Here is a 16,972-nt window from a genome sequence, read left to right on the forward strand (position 1 = left end):
GTACACGTCTGGGCCATGTGGTGTGGTGGGCTCTGGGGCTGGGTGTTTGCAAGCTGGTCCAGGCCACCGGGTGCCTCTGCTTCGTGGAAGGGGTGGAAGCTGCATGGTGATGATGGAGGAGGAAGAGGCGACATCAGGGGATTCTGGGTCTCTGTGTGACCCTGGTCAAGTGGGTCATCTGCTCTGTCCCATTCCTCCTAGAAAGCCAAGTTTTCATTCAGGAATGCTGGGAAGTCCTCCCTTCCTGCCTTCCTAGTACTCAAGGAATGGCTTGGCGTTTGAGTGGTGTGTGGGAGAAACTCGAAATACTGTTCCCAGTGCCAGCTGGGACTGGAACCACCTCCTGGGGACCCTGTGAAAAGGCACGGGCACGGGGTTGTCATCTTTCCACACCTCTGCCTCGCTGGGCCTGCAGTGGAGACCCCCCGCCCACATCGCAGAGCTGGGGGATGGGCAGTAGGGTCGGGGGCCAGGCTTATGTGTTCTGACGGCAGGAATTTCCCCTCAGACAATGGACCCTGCCAGCAGGTGTGCCGTGTTGTTGGAGGCACAGCCATGTGCTCCTGCTTCCCTGGCTACGCCATCATGGCGGATGGCCTGTCCTGTGAAGGTGAGTACCTTGGGGTCACCCTCTAACTTTTGCAGGTCAGGTTGTCCTGTGGTGAGGGCTTAGGGTAGGGGCGACCAGGAGGACTTCAGACTCACTCTGATCATGAGGTTCAGCTGTTGTGACAGAGAACCCCAGCAGAGCAGTGTAGATGGTCCCCTCTGGTATCACTGAGCCCTTGGTGGTATGGGCCTACTGTGGTGCCGGAAAGGTCCAAGGTCCCCGCTCCTGTCTGGTTGCTCTGCTGCTTTCTAGAGGAGTTCTTCTCAGAACTGAACTTGTTCCCATGTCACCTGGAGTCCCGCTGGACACAGCTTCCCAGGAACTCTACAGGCTCCCCAGACGTCCTGCTTAGGGGCCCTGGGAAAGGTCAGAACTTGTGTTCTAACCAAGACCCATGCCAGACACGGGCCATACTCACCTCACTGCTCCCTGGGGGCTGGCCTGGTCTGCGTGGCTGAGCTTGCTTTCTGATCTCTGAGTTCATCCATGCTCAAGGCCAAGGTGGAGAGAGAGAGAAGGGAGCCATGTGTCACTGTGTCAGGGGCACATCCAGAAGTGGCCTCACGTCCCCCCCACCCCCACCCCGCATGCCTGAAGTGGGGAGAAGGGCCTCAGTCATGGAGGGAGAGTTAACATTGGTGACAGTGAGCTTCCTCTGCCATTCACAAGCACATGAAGAGTGATGGTCACAAAATCACTTCACCCCAGTGACCGGCGAAGGTGAGCTCCTGTCTCGGTGGGGCCATTGTAGACTAGGACCTCCCAGCACACAGTGTACAGTGGGAACAGTAGTTCTGACACTTGCTGGTTGGCTTCCTCAGTGAGTTTTTTCTGAACCGGCTTGAGACGTCCCAGGATCTTACCCCTCCTATCTGGACAGAGGAGGCATAGAGAGCTACAAGTCCAGGCTTGTATGGGCTCAGGCTCAGGAGACATAGTCTGAATGTCTGCATATGATGATCAAGCTGTCCAAGAGGATGACCACATGCCTTTATGAAGCTCAGCTCATCCCACATCCAATCATTCTGGAGAGGCAGTTTGTGTATGAGTGACACCATCCTGTCAGTCTAGAGAAGGTAGCTAAGGCAATAGCATGGTGGCAACTGACCGACCTTCTTCTCTGGTGATGGAGACGACAGGCCCAGAGGATACTGTGTTCTTTGGGCTCTGAGTCTCCCCAGGGCTCTGGGAACTGAGAAGGTTATCTTGGTTCAGAAGTCTTCAGATCCGATCCCCACCAGGGACCTGGGACCGGGGTGCCCAGTATGCTGCCTCTGCTGGCCATGTGGCTTGGCTGGTGTTCACGTTCTCCCACGTGCCCCTTCTCTCCGGGAGCACTCCAGCAGAAGAGCTGAGGGGTAGAAGCCAGAGGTTGCAAAGGAGCATCTGTGAGGGTGTGTCCAGCTCCCACGCAGGAGGAGGCCTGCCCTACTCTGTTCTCAGAAACAATCGCAGGAATTCCCTGCTGGGACAGCCTGAGAATTTTTTAAAACATTTCCAAATTTGAGTTTCTGATGAAACTTCAGAAACCTGCCCATGGAGACCCTTCTGCATAGCCCCTAGCCTGGCAGCCTCTGGAGGTCCCCACCTCCTTCTGTGAATGCTGCTGGCCCTGACCCCAAAAAGCCTTTGAACTTGCAGGTTCTTCTGTTGCTAATTCCTTGGTGGCTGCAGACTTGGACATGACAGAGAGTGGGTTGGGGGCAGCCTGCTGCCTGTGGTGTGAATGTGGGCTGGTTGCTTGCCCTCTCCGAGTCTTACTCCATCTGCCCCTTACTGGGCGGTGGGAGCCGGCTCTAACATCTTTGAGTCTTACAAACTCAGCTTGCGTCCCGAGGTTCAGCCATCACACTGACAGGCACACATTGGTTTTTCGTTTTCGTTTTTTTTTTCTCTCTCTCTCTCTGTCTCTGGATGCCCCTGGCAGGCATGCCTCTCTAACAGCCTTCTGTTTTTCCTTCCGTGGCTGTCATTAGACCAAGACGAGTGCTTGATGGGCACTCACGATTGTAGCTGGCAACAGTTCTGTGTGAACACTCTGGGATCCTTCTACTGTGTCAACCACACAGTGATCTGTGCAGAGGGCTATATCCTCAACGCACATAGGAAGTGTGTGGGTAAGCTGGAGCCCCTGCCTGCCGCCTGTGCCACGGCTGTCTGCTCTGCCCCACGCCAGCCCACCACACCATGCCACATGCTAAAGGACCCGTCCTTTGCATGTGAGCTCCCACACAGCGGCCTGCTGCGCTCCGTGTCACACCCTCGTGTCCCGGTGTCTTGTCCCGCTTGTTCTCGGTGGCTATGTTCCCAGATTATGCCCATGACATAGAAAGCTGATGAGATAGCTCCCTGGTGTGTCAGGGACAGGGAGGACAGATGTGGGTACCAGGACTGTGCAGCAGTGTGGAGGTGGAGAGGCCTGGGCTGGAAACAGGACCCTAGTAGCTCTGGACCTTGTCTTTTCTCAGCTATTGGAAGCTGTTGACACCTATGAGGATTGTGGGACATGAGCAGTGTGCACGCAGCCTGGGTCATGTAGCCTGTCACCTCAGTCATTTAGATTGCCCATAGATTTATCTGGAATCTCCCCAAAGGGGAATGGGTTGTACTGTGTCCAGATGACCCAGTTCAGCATCCGTTTGTTGTGTGACCCTGAGCAGGTGGCACTTTTCCTCTGAGTCTTCCCTCAGTGGGCAGGAGGGTGTGGGCCCTGTGTCAGCCCGCAATACCTGGGCCTCTTGTCTACCTATGCCTGATTGGTTGGGACTCTGGGGTTCTGTGGGAAAGGAAGGGCTCCACGCTGTCTTGTGTCTGGGTCATCTGGTATTCTCACTAAGGAAATAAAGCCCTGACTTTGGGCATCTCAGAGATAACCCTGAGTAGTGGGGAAGTCAGGAAGACCAGCCAATGCTACGGCAGGGACACGGGCAAAGGGAAATGTCACTCTTGCCAGTGGTACCCAGAGGAGGAGGCATCTCCACCTGTTTCCAAGAATGGGCAGGATGTGGAGATGGGGAAAAGCATCAAGCCAGGGAGACAGCCGAGACAAAGGTGTGGAGGTGGGAACCGGGCGGAGAGTGCTCCGGGCTTGCGACCCGAGTCCTGTCTGTCTTGCCTGTGCTTGGGGACCATGTCCAGCCTGGACATGTCCTCTAACTCCTTTGCACTGCTGGGCAGCAGCGCAGGCCGACATGTTTGCCTGGCTGCAGCCGTGGTACAACATGGCCCTCCCGACGTGCTTGCCGGTGGTGGCAGCCCCTCCTGGGTGGGCTGGGTCTGTGTGTGCCCATTGGGAGGCATGTGAGCCCCTTCCCAGGATGTCCCCCGACCTGCCACTCCCTGGCTCGGCCGCTAAGACCTGTGCTGCAGGGTCTTGAGCAGCTGGAAGATGGGCCCGAGGATAAGAAAGCCAAGTTACATTCCATTCAGCAAGATTTATGGGCATGCTCTATGTCTTCCCTCTGTACTCTGCATAAACTACCAGCCTCCCCTCCCCTCCTGTTCCATGCAAATATTGCTTGGGGGCTTGGGGGTTCCCCAACTGCTCCACTCAGGTGCAGTAACTCAGGCAAGGGAGGGGCGGGATCATGCTAGGATGAAGTGTGCTTTCGCTGGAGGCCGCTAACCCCTCTGAGCCTTAGTTCCCACCCCCTACCTCCCATGAAACAGGTAGATGATGGTGCCTGCCTCTGAAGGTCACCGTGGAGGTCAGGGGCATTAGTTCCTGTGAGGAGCTCTGGCAGGGTTCCTGAGCCACTGAGGCGTGGAAGCTGGGGACAGGAGTGGGTGTGGCCTCTGCTCGGTCCCCCCTGTGCTTGACTCTTAAGGTTCCCCGCTGGGCTGGACTGCGGGTGGCTGAGGCGTCGCAGACTTAGCTCTGGGGCCTCCCTGGCAGTGGGAAGCAAGCCGTGAGGAAAGGGTGTAGCTTGGACCAAGTGCCCTGGCTTCTGTCCCTGCTGGCTGCGTAACTCAGTCCAGGGGCATCCCTTTGGGGAGAGAGATTTCCCCGTCCGTGAAATGGCCACCCCTGGATCACAAGGCAGTGAGTCTCATCAGTTCTTGTCACTTCCTGACCCTCTGGTGATCCCTTGTGTGTGGTGGCTGTTATCATTCAATACGGTGAGGCCTCCTGGCTGTGGGAAACTCCCGGATCCCTGTGCCGGTCCAGCTGTAAATCAGAAGTCTTTGTGGTGGCTAACCAGAACTGTCACTTCCCTGTCCCCACTCCTCTCCTGGAAGGGTCTCTCCCCCTACCCCACTTTCCTACCTGGTCCCCTAGTTATCTCATAGATTCAACTCAAATGCTACCACCCCGAGAAGCAGCTGGCACTGCAGGACCAGGGCTCACAGTCTCAGCCCCGGGCACCTCACACTCCTCACCCGGATGTGTCTCCTTCTGCCTGTCTTGATCCAGCTGCTCAGCTGGCCACTCATGAAGGTCAGGGGCGGTGCTGACCCACTGTGTGGCCACAGGAACATGGCACAGAATAAGCACTGGCCAGTGTGGCACTGAGCGATTGGGCTGTGCCTAGTGCCATTATCTCCCAGGTACAGGCAGGAGAGGCAGGGCTGGGCAGAGCCTCCACGGGACCTTAGCCCTGGCCTGGAGGCAATTATGGGTTGGTGACCTCTGCTTCCTTTTGCCTCAGTTCACTGTTCCCTCCTCCCTGCTGCTCATTCCTAGAGTGTCCCAATGTCTGTCCTTGACCGCTTCCTCATGTACCCATTCCCTCAAGTGACCTCCGCCACCTGACCACTCCCCTCAACTCCTTCAGTGAGCCCAGAGGTTGGTCTCTAGCTGTCTCTTAGCCCCCAGGGAACTCTGAGACCTTCCTCTGCACCCCTGCTCCGGCCAGCTGGCCCACCCCAGGGCCTGGCATCTATCGAACTGCTCAACCCAAAGCTGTACTGACTTCCTGGTTCTCTCACCCCCGCCTCTGCCATCCGTGGGTCCTGCTGCTTCTGCCCTCCCCCACGCCCGGCGGTACCTGCCACCATCCCTCTAGGGATAATTATTTCCTCCTAAACCGTTCTCCAGCTCCAGCCAGGGTGCCCTCGCTCCTATACCAGGAACCCTCTATGGCTCCCAATCTCTGCTTGTCCTAACCTCTTCCGCTCACATTTTCTTCTCTCCCCTACAGCCACACCTGCCTCTGGGCTGGTCCCGAACTCACCTGGGCTGTCATATAACTGTTCCTTCTGCCTGGACTGTCAGAGTGGCTCCTGCTGTCTCCCCTCCACATTCTCACTCGATGCCGTCTTTCTGACCGTGCCCCTCGTCCCTGCCTTAAACTTGCTTGCCCCGTCCACACCTCCGCCCACCCTCCTCCTGCTGTGGCCCCCAAAGCCCTCCTGACACCCTCACTCCCTATGCCAGCATCTCCCAGCGTCTACTCCAAGGTCAGGTGTTTCTGTCTCGTTCACTCACTCGCCCCTCTCGCTGAGAGCCCTGCTTGGCCCGTAGAGGGGTGTGATAAATCTTGGTTGAATGAAGGGATACTTGGATAAGGGACATCAGCTGCGAGCCTCTCCCTGCATGGTGAGTACCTGAGGTCAGAGCCTGGTGTCTTCTGCCTCCTGGTGCCTGGTTGTGCTAGGCCTGTGTCCCTGGAGCCCCACCCCCCACCCCCCAGGCCTTGACAGCCGCCTTGATCTCCACACAGACATCAACGAGTGCGTGACGGACCTGCACACGTGCACCAGGGACGAGCACTGTGTGAACACGCCGGGCTCCTTCCGGTGCTACAAGGCACTCACCTGTGAGCCAGGCTATGTGCTCACAGACGGCGAGTGCACAGGTGAGAGAGTGCTGAGGTCCAGCCCCACTTCTGCACCCCAGGGACGCCCCCACCCCCACCCCGCCACCGTCTCTCCCCCCACATTCCCGTACTTGACTTTCCTGTCGTTGGGATGGAGGTGTTTGGAGCAGAGGGGTCTGAGGTTAGGGATGGGTGTTGGGACAAGGCCAGCACCTACCTGGCCCTGGCCTTCCTGCCACCTGCTGGCCTCTATGCCAGTCTTTCCCCACACTGTGCCTCAGTTCCCCTGTTTGCACACTGAAATGGAGCCCCACAGAAGACTGTTCATGTTCCTTTCACTGGAAAAGTCTACCTTTCGAAGAGTTTTGTTGTTGTTTCTAAGTATCTTAACAAGTATTTCTCAAGCTTCTTTTAATACCAGATGGGATTCTGGGTACCGGCACTGGTATGAGGTGACCTTTCTGTGACCTTGTGGTAGGGGATGGGGGAATACAGAAATAGCAGAGTGACCATGGGAGGTGGAAGGGTGCGTCTCTACTGTGGGTCTATAAAGGTTTCCATAAAAGGGAGAGTGTAGTTGAGACCCAGATGATGGGAGTCTACCTGGAAGGGCGTTTTGGACATAGGGAACAGCAAGCCTAGAGGCCTCTGACATGATGGAGGGCCGTGGCAAGGGCCCCAGGTGTGAACCCCTGTGCTCCTCTCTCATGCATGCTTCTGCTCTCTTCTCACGAGTATGGTGTGATGAGTGATAGGGAGCCAGACTGCCTGACATTCTGTAGCAATGGAAGCTTGCCTGTGCCTCAGTTTCCCCCACAGGAAGATGGGCTAGCTCCAGGATCTACTTCTGGGTGTTGCTGTGAGGATGACATAAATCAAATCGCCTCACATGCTTTGAATAGCGGTGGGGGGGACCGTGAAGAAGCTCAGGGCATGGAGGAGCTCAGGGCATGTGGTTAAGTCATTTTTACTCCTGGGACATGGGCCTCCCCAGTGTCTCATCCCCGCCACCTTGCTGGGATGCAGACCTCTGTGACTGCTGAGATTACCGTGGTGTGAAGATGGGGGACCTGTGGCTGGGTTGCCGGATGTGAGGTTGGGGCCCACCTGCCTCCCACCCCCGCCTCCCACCCACCCCTGATGTCCAACCTCTGTGTGGCAGACGTGGACGAGTGTGTGACAGGCACACACAACTGCCAGCCAGGCTTCTCGTGCCAGAACACCAAAGGCTCCTTCTACTGCCAGGCCCGGCAGCGCTGCATGGACGGCTTCTTGCAGGACCCTGAGGGCAACTGTGTGGGTAAGTGGGCCGTGGGCTGTGGCTCCTGGGGTCCTGGGGGCTTTAAAGGCCCGGTGGATCTAACTGGCTGCTCCCTTCTCCCAGCCTCAGTGTCTTCATCCATTGAGTGGGTGGGTGGGGCATGCGCAAAATGGTAGCTGCTCTGCTTGCCTGGGAGCTGTGTCTCTCAAGGCCTCCATTTACCGTCTTGTGGGACCACACGGGAAGAACGCAGGTTTTGACCCCGCTGACAGGAAGGACTGTCTGTGATGCAGTGCCGTAGGGTTCCTGCCTGAAGTGAAACCCACAGGTACCTTCACTGCCAAAGACCGCTGCGGAGGTCTTCTAGATCAGCTCCACGCCATGCTTAGGGTAGGGACGTCCAGTGTGACGGAGGCTGGCCTCGTTGTCCTGAGAAGGTCTGAGATGTCACCCCTTGTGCTACTGACTTGGCTCCTGTTCAGAACACGGGTGGCAGAAGGGACAGTGACACAGAGAGGCAAGACTGGTCAGGTGACAGGCAGTCCATGTGACAAGAGCGTATCACAAGGAGACCGAATGGCAAAGGGGGATCTGCTGTCTGAAGCTTCACCAAGATTCTGGAGGTTCTCCCTGCCGGCCTGAGTGTTGTCAAAGTGTTGCCTTTAGTGTCCACCACCACCATCCTCCAGGGCACATGGGATCCTTGGGACCCTTGTGGGCCCTGGGACCCCCGCTCCAGGCCAGAGGTGGCAAGGAGGAGAGGTTCTTACATATCGACACAGTTCCTGGGTGGTTCATGGTGGGCAGCATTTCCTGGGTACCTGCTGTGTTCCAGGGTCCTAGATGGGGGCAGTCAGAGCATTTGCTGAACTATTTAGTGAGGAGGAGACCAAATAGGCAGCCATGTTCATAAAAACATCAGCAATTCATGGATAATTTGATAAATAGTAAACAATCCATGACCAGCCAGGAAGGTCTCCCTGAGGTGACACTGGGCAGTGGCCTGAGGAAGGAAGCAAGCTAGCACTAGAAAACATTAGGGACAGTGTGTGGCAGGTAGTGGGGCCGTGTGTGTGTGTGTGTGTGTGTGTGTGTGTGTGTGTGTGTGTGTGTGTGTGATCTGCAGAGCTGGAGGAGCAGCTGACAGGTCCCTGATTTCTTGGTACTGTAGGCACTGTTGGAAAAGCAAGTGCACGGGCCCTGCCGTTCTAGTTACCCCCGAGCAGCCTTGACTTCCCCTTACTTTAGCTATTCCACTGGACAGATGTGTACAGATGATAGTCAGCCCAGTGGCTCTGGCTTCCAGGGGTGGGACTCTCGGGTACCAGGGTTCAGGGGAGGGATGGTCCAGGCCTAAAGCCCAGAGCTGGAGCTTTAGGAGGGGCGAGACAGGCTTTCCATCACCCTGTCCCTCCTGCAGACATCAACGAATGCACATCATTACTGGAGCCCTGCCGCGCAGGATTCAGCTGCGTCAACACAGTGGGCTCCTACACATGCCAGAGGATCCCACTGAACTGCAGGCATGGTTACCATGCCAATGAGGATGGCTCCGAATGCGTGGGTAAGGTTGGAGCCTCCCTGAATCCACAAAGCCTCCTCATCTAGCTCTCTGCCCAAGAGAGGCCCTGTGGAGGGACCATCCAGACCTCAGGGTGTCCCTGCTTGCCTGCCCCACAGATGTGAATGAGTGTGAAACAGGTGTGCACCGCTGTGGCGAGGGCCAGCTGTGCCACAACCTCCCTGGATCCTACCGCTGTGACTGCAAGCCTGGCTTCCAGAGGGATGCATTTGGCAGGACCTGCATCGGTAAGAGATGCTGGGGTCTGAGATCGCCTGGGAGCAAAGAGCCTGCCCCTCTGTGCCCCTTCAGCTTTCTGGCCTGGACCTTCCTGGATGTCAGCTTTCAAGCTACGCCTACCCCCCTACCCCCCCCCCCCCCGGCTCTGATTCTGTGCTCTAGCCCGCTTCTAATCTTGTCCTCCTTGCCTCTGCACCCTTTACTCTGGGTAACTCTGCTTCTGACCACTCCCCTGCTGGCTGCCCACTCCGTGGCTGCTGCTCGCGGTCTCCCCACAGATGTGAACGAATGCTGGGTCTCACCGGGGCGCCTGTGCCAGCACACCTGTGAGAACACACCCGGCTCCTACCGCTGCTCCTGTGCCGCTGGCTTCCTTTTGGCCGCAGACGGAAAGCATTGTGAAGGTACTGCCCACCCTGACTTCTGACCCCTGGCCTCCGACCCCATGCACCTGGCCCCCACTTGGACAGACAGCCTTTGATTCCTACTGTGATCGCAGGGAGTTTGCTGCCAAGGGGGCACAGGGCAACCATGAGAGTTCAGGAGCTGTGAGGGAGCAATGGTCGCATGGTTCCCATGGATGATGCCACCAGGCAGGAAGGTCCAGGGCAGTCTCATTTTTCTGCCTTTTCAGAAACCAGGAATTTCAGTATGAACGTAAAATTAGCTGCTACTTGCACATTGCTGGTGGCAGAAGCCTTGAAGTACACACTGAGCTAAACCAAGTGTGGGCACGGACTGTGCCTGTGGTTCAGGTCTTCTCAAGTGTGATGGGCCTGTAACTGGGGCAGTGATGGCACACTGTTCCCAAAGATGCCCACAGATGTCCACAGCTGGCCAAGGTCTGCTGGGGAAGGAAGTCATGAGGCAGCTCGGTGAGAAGCCGGGCCTCAGCTGAGGGGCCATGGCATCTCTGGCCCCATTTTCTTAGGCCTGCCTTCCTCACTCTCGTCTACGTGGGACAAATCTGCTGAGACCTCGGTGGGACTCCCGGTCCTTTGGCCCTGCTGTGTGTGGCTGGGCTTAGCTGTGGCAGGACACTGAGGGCAGTCACCCTTACCCACTGGGGACATTATACTGTGGGCATGCCTCATATCAGCTTGGGTGTGGGCAACTTGGAGCGGACAGGGCTTCTACCTCCCCAGCTTTTTGCCTAGGCACAATTCCTACATTCGCCTCTGTGCCCCCTCTGCTGAGTGCTGGAGATGTGGAGGTGAACTGAGCATGAGTTGCCTCCCAGAAGCTCAGCCCAGCAGAATGGACAAGCCACACATTGATACATACATGGTTTGTCTTTTGTGAATGACATGAGTTTTAAGAATTAGACACACATATTGATACATGGCTTATCTCTTGTGAATGACATGAGTTTCAAGAATTAGACATGGTCAGGCATGGCTTGCCTGCTTTTACATTCCCCCCAGGCCCTCTGCCCTAGCCACCTGTGCCTCCTGGATGTTCCTTAAAAACACTCAACAAGCTTCTGCCTCAGGGCCTTTGCACATGCTGTGCCCTCTACCTGGAGAATCCAGATGGTCACATGGCCCTGCCCCTCTGATCACATCCTCCCTGATCACTTTATATAAGGCTGCAGCCCACCACAGGACCATGAGACGCCCCTTCCCATTTCTCTGATGTTTCCCCCATGCCACTTGACATACTTGGGCATGCTGATTGCCTGGCTTACCATTCTTTCTCCTCCCCTCTTCTCTCCATGGGTGAGCTAGCTTTTCCAGGTGAAGATTTTGTCTGCCTTGTTCATGGCTGTCTCCCCAAGTCCAGTGCAGGCCTGGCACAGTCTAATCTGAAACATTCAGTGTACCCACATGCTCCGAGGAAGCCCTGAACTAGCCCTCCTGATTCACCCACCCCCACACCAGCTCCTACACCCTCCCCCACCCTCACACAGTGCCCGCTCTTGGTGGCCTATGTTGTGCCTAGGTGACTGGAGTCATCTGTTCCAGCAGGATAGCACCAGGCTCTGCCTTGGCTTTGTCCTGGGGCCAGAGGACCTGCCCTTGCTGAATGGCTTGCCTGGTCGCACCCTCCTCAAAGGGGGCCTGAAAGAAATATCTGTCTGTCCAAGCAAGGATCCTGGTGAGCCAGCCCAGCCCAGTATGTGGGCGGGGAGGACCCACCGTGATGGAGACTGTGTCCCCACAGATATGAATGAGTGTGAGAACCAGCGCTGCAGCCAGGAGTGCGCCAACATCTATGGCTCCTATCAGTGCTACTGTCGCCAGGGCTACCAGCTGGCAGAGGATGGGCATAGCTGCACAGGTGGGCACCTGCCCTCTCCAAGGACTCTCATGAAGAAGGGACCTTTTTCCCATGTGCTGGGATCCCAGAGAATTTAGTGTTGGTTCTGAATTCATATCCCAGCCTACAGTTTTCCTGCCATGGGACCTTGGGTCTCTCCACTCTGACCTAAGGTTCCTCTACTGTAAAGTGAGATGATGACCCTGATTTCAACAGGAGGACATCACCCCAGTCAGGCTGGCACCTAAATCGGCCTTGGCTGATACCATCATGATCAGTAGCACACACTCTTGTGTGAGACACGCTCCAGTTCTAGTCCCCATCTTCTGTGTGGCCTTGAGCAATTCACACCCACCATTAGAGCCTTCTGGTCTTCCCTTGTCAACGGGCCCCTGGGATTCCCGGCCATGCCTGTGGATGGCCGAGGCTCACCAGCTGACCCTTTCTGGCAGACATCGACGAGTGTGCACAGGGCGCTGGCATTCTCTGCACCTTCCGCTGTGTCAACGTGCCCGGGAGTTACCAGTGTGCATGCCCAGAGCAGGGCTACACGATGATGGCCAATGGGAGGTCCTGCAAGGGTAAGTGCCAGCCTCCACTCCTCCAGGCCTTGGGCAGCTCTGTGCCAGCCTCCACTCCACCAGGCCTTGGGCACCTCTGTGCCAGCCTCCACTCCACCAGGCCTTGGGCAGCTCTGTGCCAGCCTCCACTCTGCCAGGCCTTGGGCACCTCTGTGCTTGTGCCGCGTGCTGTGAACTGCCTCATGCTTGGAGAGTAACACTAATCCCACATGCTCAGAACAGCTGTGCTCAGGGCAATAGTCTCCACGTCCAGACCTGGGAGGAGAGGAAGGTGATGGGCTTCATGCCACTCATGCCAGCATAGAATTGTAGATGTAACCAACCGTCGTATTAAATAAGAAACACAGAACCAATGTAAAAGAGAAAGCCGAGAGGTCAGAGCTCAGAGCTAAAACCTTACCCTTCCTCCTGCGGTGCTCCTACCTGGCTGAAAGAGACCTACTTCCTGTGTGTATGTCTTTACATAGTCTTTCTGTTCTGCCTTCTCATTGGTTGTAAATCCAAACACATGACTGCCTCGTCACTGCCTGTAAGTACAGCCCTCCAGGTCTTAAAGGCGTATATCTCCAATGTTGGCTGTATCCCTGAACACACAGAGATCTATGGGACTAAAGGCGTGCGCCACCACCGCCACGCCCTTTCTATGGCTCTAATAGCTCTGACCCCCAGGCAACTTTATTTATTAACATACAATTAAAATCACATTTCAGTACAAATAGAATACCACCACATAGAATCTTCCAGGCTTGGCCTTGAATATGTACCCTGCCCTGGTGTGAGGAGACAGGGGACTGTCTATGAGTATACTGGAAGCAGAGCCTCGGAGACTTGAGCTACTGTCTTCCAGTTTCTGCCATACTCTGTCCAGGGTCAGGTTGGGACAGGAAAGCGTGTGGCCCACAGGCCAGATGCAGGGAAAAGTCACAGGGAAGTCAGCCCTAGTCCAGTGCAGGTTGATGTCCCCGCCACAGCGGTGCACATCAGGAAATAGGGGAGGTGGCTCCTGTCACCGGGGACACAGCAAGCCCCAGCTTTAGCAGCTGTCAGGTTTGCTTCAGAGGAGACAGTCCTGGGATGGACCAGACCTGCGACTTTCACTGTCCCTCTGAGCTGGATTCTAAGCTACGATTCTGAGGTCAGTGTCATTGACCACAAAATTCTGGGCAAGCCAAGCCAGCAAGGTAAGGTGGCCATGGGAGAGGCCCTGACTCCCCCTCAGGAGAGGCTTGGGACTCGAGCCTGGGTGGCCTTGTTGTGTCGTGAGTGGACCTGTGGGTCTCAGTGACTAGCTCTCCTGCCCCTGTGTGTCTCAAGGGAAGAGTGCCTTAGACATGGGAAGGGCAGGTAGATTGCTCTGCATTTAGGTTGGTGGCTGTGGGTGCTGGAGTTAGCCCAGCACCAGGCTGCACCCCAGTTTATGGTTGGGCTTGATGTGCAGTGGGGGCACCTTGAATTTTATTCTGAGAACCTGAGAAGCAGGGTCGGGCCCCACTGCTGTTGTGTGGGGGTGAGTGAGATGGGGTGCTACAGTGAGCCGTGCTCTTAGGTCACAGCTATCTGGGACCCAGGCCTCCACTGTGGGTGGGAGTGATCCAGGCTGGGTTCCTCTGTCACGAGGACTCTCCTAACAGCTCTACTCTCCCCTCCCAGACCTGGATGAGTGTGCACTGGGTACCCACAACTGCTCTGAGGCTGAGACCTGCTACAACATCCAGGGCAGTTTCCGCTGCCTGCGCTTCGAGTGCCCACCAAACTATGTCCGTGTCTCGGAAATGTGAGTGCCTTCAGCCCTGGTGTGATCCAGGGCCCTTCGCTGCCTCTGTGCCTCAGGCCGAATGGCAGGTGGTTCCCGCCATGGCCACCTCCTACCCTTTCCTATAAAGCACTATGAAGAGAAATAGAGAACTGTCCATGCAAAAAGAGGGCTGTCACCTCAAAGGGAGTAAGTTTGATCTGGAGCCAGATATAAATGACCATGGCCCAGAAACATGAATTAAGGTTGCCTCAAAGAGTATGTTCATGGAAACAGTTTTATGAAGTCAATCAGTTAATCAGCCTTGTAGAATCTTTAACACAGACATAGTATTTGCTGGAAACTTCAGTTCACAGCCTCACCTCCCTACACACACACACACACACACACACACACACACACACACACACACACACACACACCTCATGCATTACCTACCGTGTTAACAACTCCCTGGCATTTGATCCCTTATTATAGATACTCTTTACCTCCCTGGGGGTTCTGGGGACCTGCAGCCAGAGCAGCCTCATGGTGCAGCTTCATGAGGACTCCAGTTGGGGTCTCCTGAGCACCCATCAAGCTGTTCCTGTCCCTGCCTGGTCATCTGGCTGCTGGCCTGCATTTGCAGGATCCCCCAGGCACTCACCAGGTTGTAGACTGAGGCCTCCGAGCCTCACCCCTCAGCCTCTCCCAGGGCTGCCTGGGCTGTGGCCTCCTTAGTGCAGGCCACCAGGTGAGGGAGCTGCAGAACTAAGCTGACTTTAACTTGAAGTGACAACACCCATCACTGCAAGAGTGGAGTGTGGCTGCCAGCAGGCAACACCGAGGTGGTATCAGGAAGCCTGGGCGGCGGCAGCGGCGGGGGTAGGGGTGGGGTGGGAGGGCTGGTGATGGAAGAGGGAAGGGGAAGAAAGGAAGGAACAAACATGGATTTAAAAAAGTCCTACTGGGACCCTGTGCCGGTCACTGTCAACCACACACCCCTGGGACACCATCTCACGGCTGTGGAAACTGAGGCCCAGAGGATTGAGTGATTTACTTGAGGCTGGACTCCCATGGGTAGAGCTCACACTTGATCTCTGGTCTACCAGTTCCTGAGCCAACTGCTGGGGTCTGTCCCATCTCTGAGATGGGAGTGAGGGTCCCCAGACGCTGACCAAGCATCCTTCTTTCACAGGAAATGTGAGCGCACCACATGCCAGGATATCACGGAGTGCCAGACCTCGCCGGCTCGCATCACACATTACCAGCTCAATTTCCAGACTGGCCTACTGGTACCCGCACACATCTTCCGCATCGGCCCTGCTCCCGCCTTCGCTGGGGACACCATCTCCCTGACCATCACCAAGGGCAACGAGGAGGGCTACTTTGTCACAAGCAGACTCAATGCCTACACTGGTGTGGTATCCCTGCAGAGGTCTGTCCTGGAGCCACGGGACTTTGCCCTGGATGTAGAGATGAAGCTGTGGCGGCAAGGCTCTGTCACTACCTTCCTGGCCAAGATGTACATCTTCTTCACCACATTTGCCCCGTGAGGTGCCCATCCCTCCAGGTGGCATCCGGGCAGTGGTGCCACTCCGGAGTGGCTTTTGCTGTGACTCTGTAACTTAACATAATCATGCTGATATGGTTGGTCTTGAGTCTTTGCCGTGGAAGGAAGGGGATGTACCCCAGCAGGCGATGGGTACAGGTCAAGGTCACCCAAGGCTGGATGGTGGCCCACAGACTGGACACAGCCACAGGGGCTTCAGAGCTCCACCCCACGACTATGGCTAAAGATGACATTTCATTCCCACTTCCACTGTGTTCTTCAACTAAAAAACAAAAGAACAACAAACCAACAAAATAAAAAAAAAAAGCCCAGCTAGGTCTGAGGGTGAATGCCTTTAATCCCAGCACTGGGGAGGCAGAGGCAAGCAGATCTCTATGAGTTCCAGGCCAGCCTGGTCTACATTGGGAGTCCCACCAGCTGAGACTGCATAAAGAAACCCTGTCTCAAAAACAGAAAAAAGAAAAAAAAACATTTTATAAAGTTTTTTTTGGCTGTTTAATTATAAGAATAGTACATATGCATTATTAAAAATGATCAAATAGCACAAAAAACTTATTCAGCCTCTTCATCTCGTCCTTTTGTAAAACACTGACATTTGGCATCAGTGCCAGAATGTCACAGCGTCCCCAGCCTAGCTGATGAGCGTGGAGTGAGATCCACAGGTCAGCTAGCTGGCCTTTTCTATGACAGTTCCCACCTCTCCTCCTGCCCACACTTGCTCCCTCCTGCTGCCCCCTTCTCAGATGGGGACCCTACCTGCTTATCTGGTCACCTTGGGTGTGATGGCAGCAGGTCTAGAGTGGTCTTGGGTGAGGCTGAAGGAGATACATTTTTCTTTGAGCTCGTGTGAATTTCAGCTCTGTTAGGCTTTAGCCAAGGAGGCAACTATGAAAATGTGGGAAACAAAGGCCTAGGAGCAGAGGGAATGTGCCTAAGGTCTACAGCGAGGGTCAGAGTGGGCAGGCCAACATGACTCTGTGTCCCCCAAGATGGGTCTTCTTTCTAGGAACAGTCTGGAACAGTTACAGGTGGTGAGCAGCAGACAATATATTAACAATGGTATGGAAACTGGGCTGGGTCGAGATGATCTGTAGTCCCAACTACTTGGGACACTGAGACAGGAAGATTGAGAGTTAGAGGTAACCCTGTCCAAAGGAGTTAAACAAAAGATGGGGTAGGGGACTGAGGACATAGTTTAGTGGTGGAGCATTTGGTTGGCATGTGCGAGGCTCGGGGTTCGATCCCCAGCACTACACAGGAGAAAAGAACGGTAAGGACAGCACCAGCACAGCTGAGTGTTCACACATGGTGACAGCATTGTGGGTGTCTGGGCACACATGTGCTTGGGCCACCAGCTCTGGCTGGGAATAGGAAATACTTTCTTACTGTGAGTGGT

At 55.5% G+C, this 16,972-nt stretch overlaps 1 protein-coding gene across 3 annotated transcripts in view; it reads left to right on the plus strand.

Annotated features, from left to right (window-relative positions):
• The window catches only part of Fbln2 (fibulin 2), a 62,103-nt gene extending 45,972 nt beyond the window's left edge, over positions 1–16,131 (plus strand). For 2 of the 3 annotated variants that reach the window (XM_006972537.4, XM_042273646.2), the window contains 11 exons: positions 509–610; positions 2,587–2,727; positions 6,274–6,408; positions 7,532–7,669; positions 9,051–9,194; positions 9,311–9,439; positions 9,710–9,835; positions 11,595–11,711; positions 12,143–12,271; positions 13,922–14,045; positions 15,202–16,131. In XM_006972537.4, the coding sequence (XP_006972599.3) occupies positions 509–610; positions 2,587–2,727; positions 6,274–6,408; positions 7,532–7,669; positions 9,051–9,194; positions 9,311–9,439; positions 9,710–9,835; positions 11,595–11,711; positions 12,143–12,271; positions 13,922–14,045; positions 15,202–15,559 (1,643 nt within the window). In that variant the 3' untranslated portion in view covers positions 15,560–16,131. The remainder of the gene's footprint in view (positions 1–508; positions 611–2,586; positions 2,728–6,273; positions 6,409–7,531; positions 7,670–9,050; positions 9,195–9,310; positions 9,440–9,709; positions 9,836–11,594; positions 11,712–12,142; positions 12,272–13,921; positions 14,046–15,201) is intronic. The other variant, XM_006972538.4, reaches the window with a different exon arrangement.
• Positions 16,132–16,972: the final 841 nt, after the last annotated feature.

This window comes from Peromyscus maniculatus, chromosome 3 (genome assembly GCF_049852395.1).
Source record: "Peromyscus maniculatus bairdii isolate BWxNUB_F1_BW_parent chromosome 3, HU_Pman_BW_mat_3.1, whole genome shotgun sequence".
Classification (NCBI taxonomy): domain Eukaryota; kingdom Metazoa; phylum Chordata; class Mammalia; order Rodentia; family Cricetidae; genus Peromyscus; species Peromyscus maniculatus.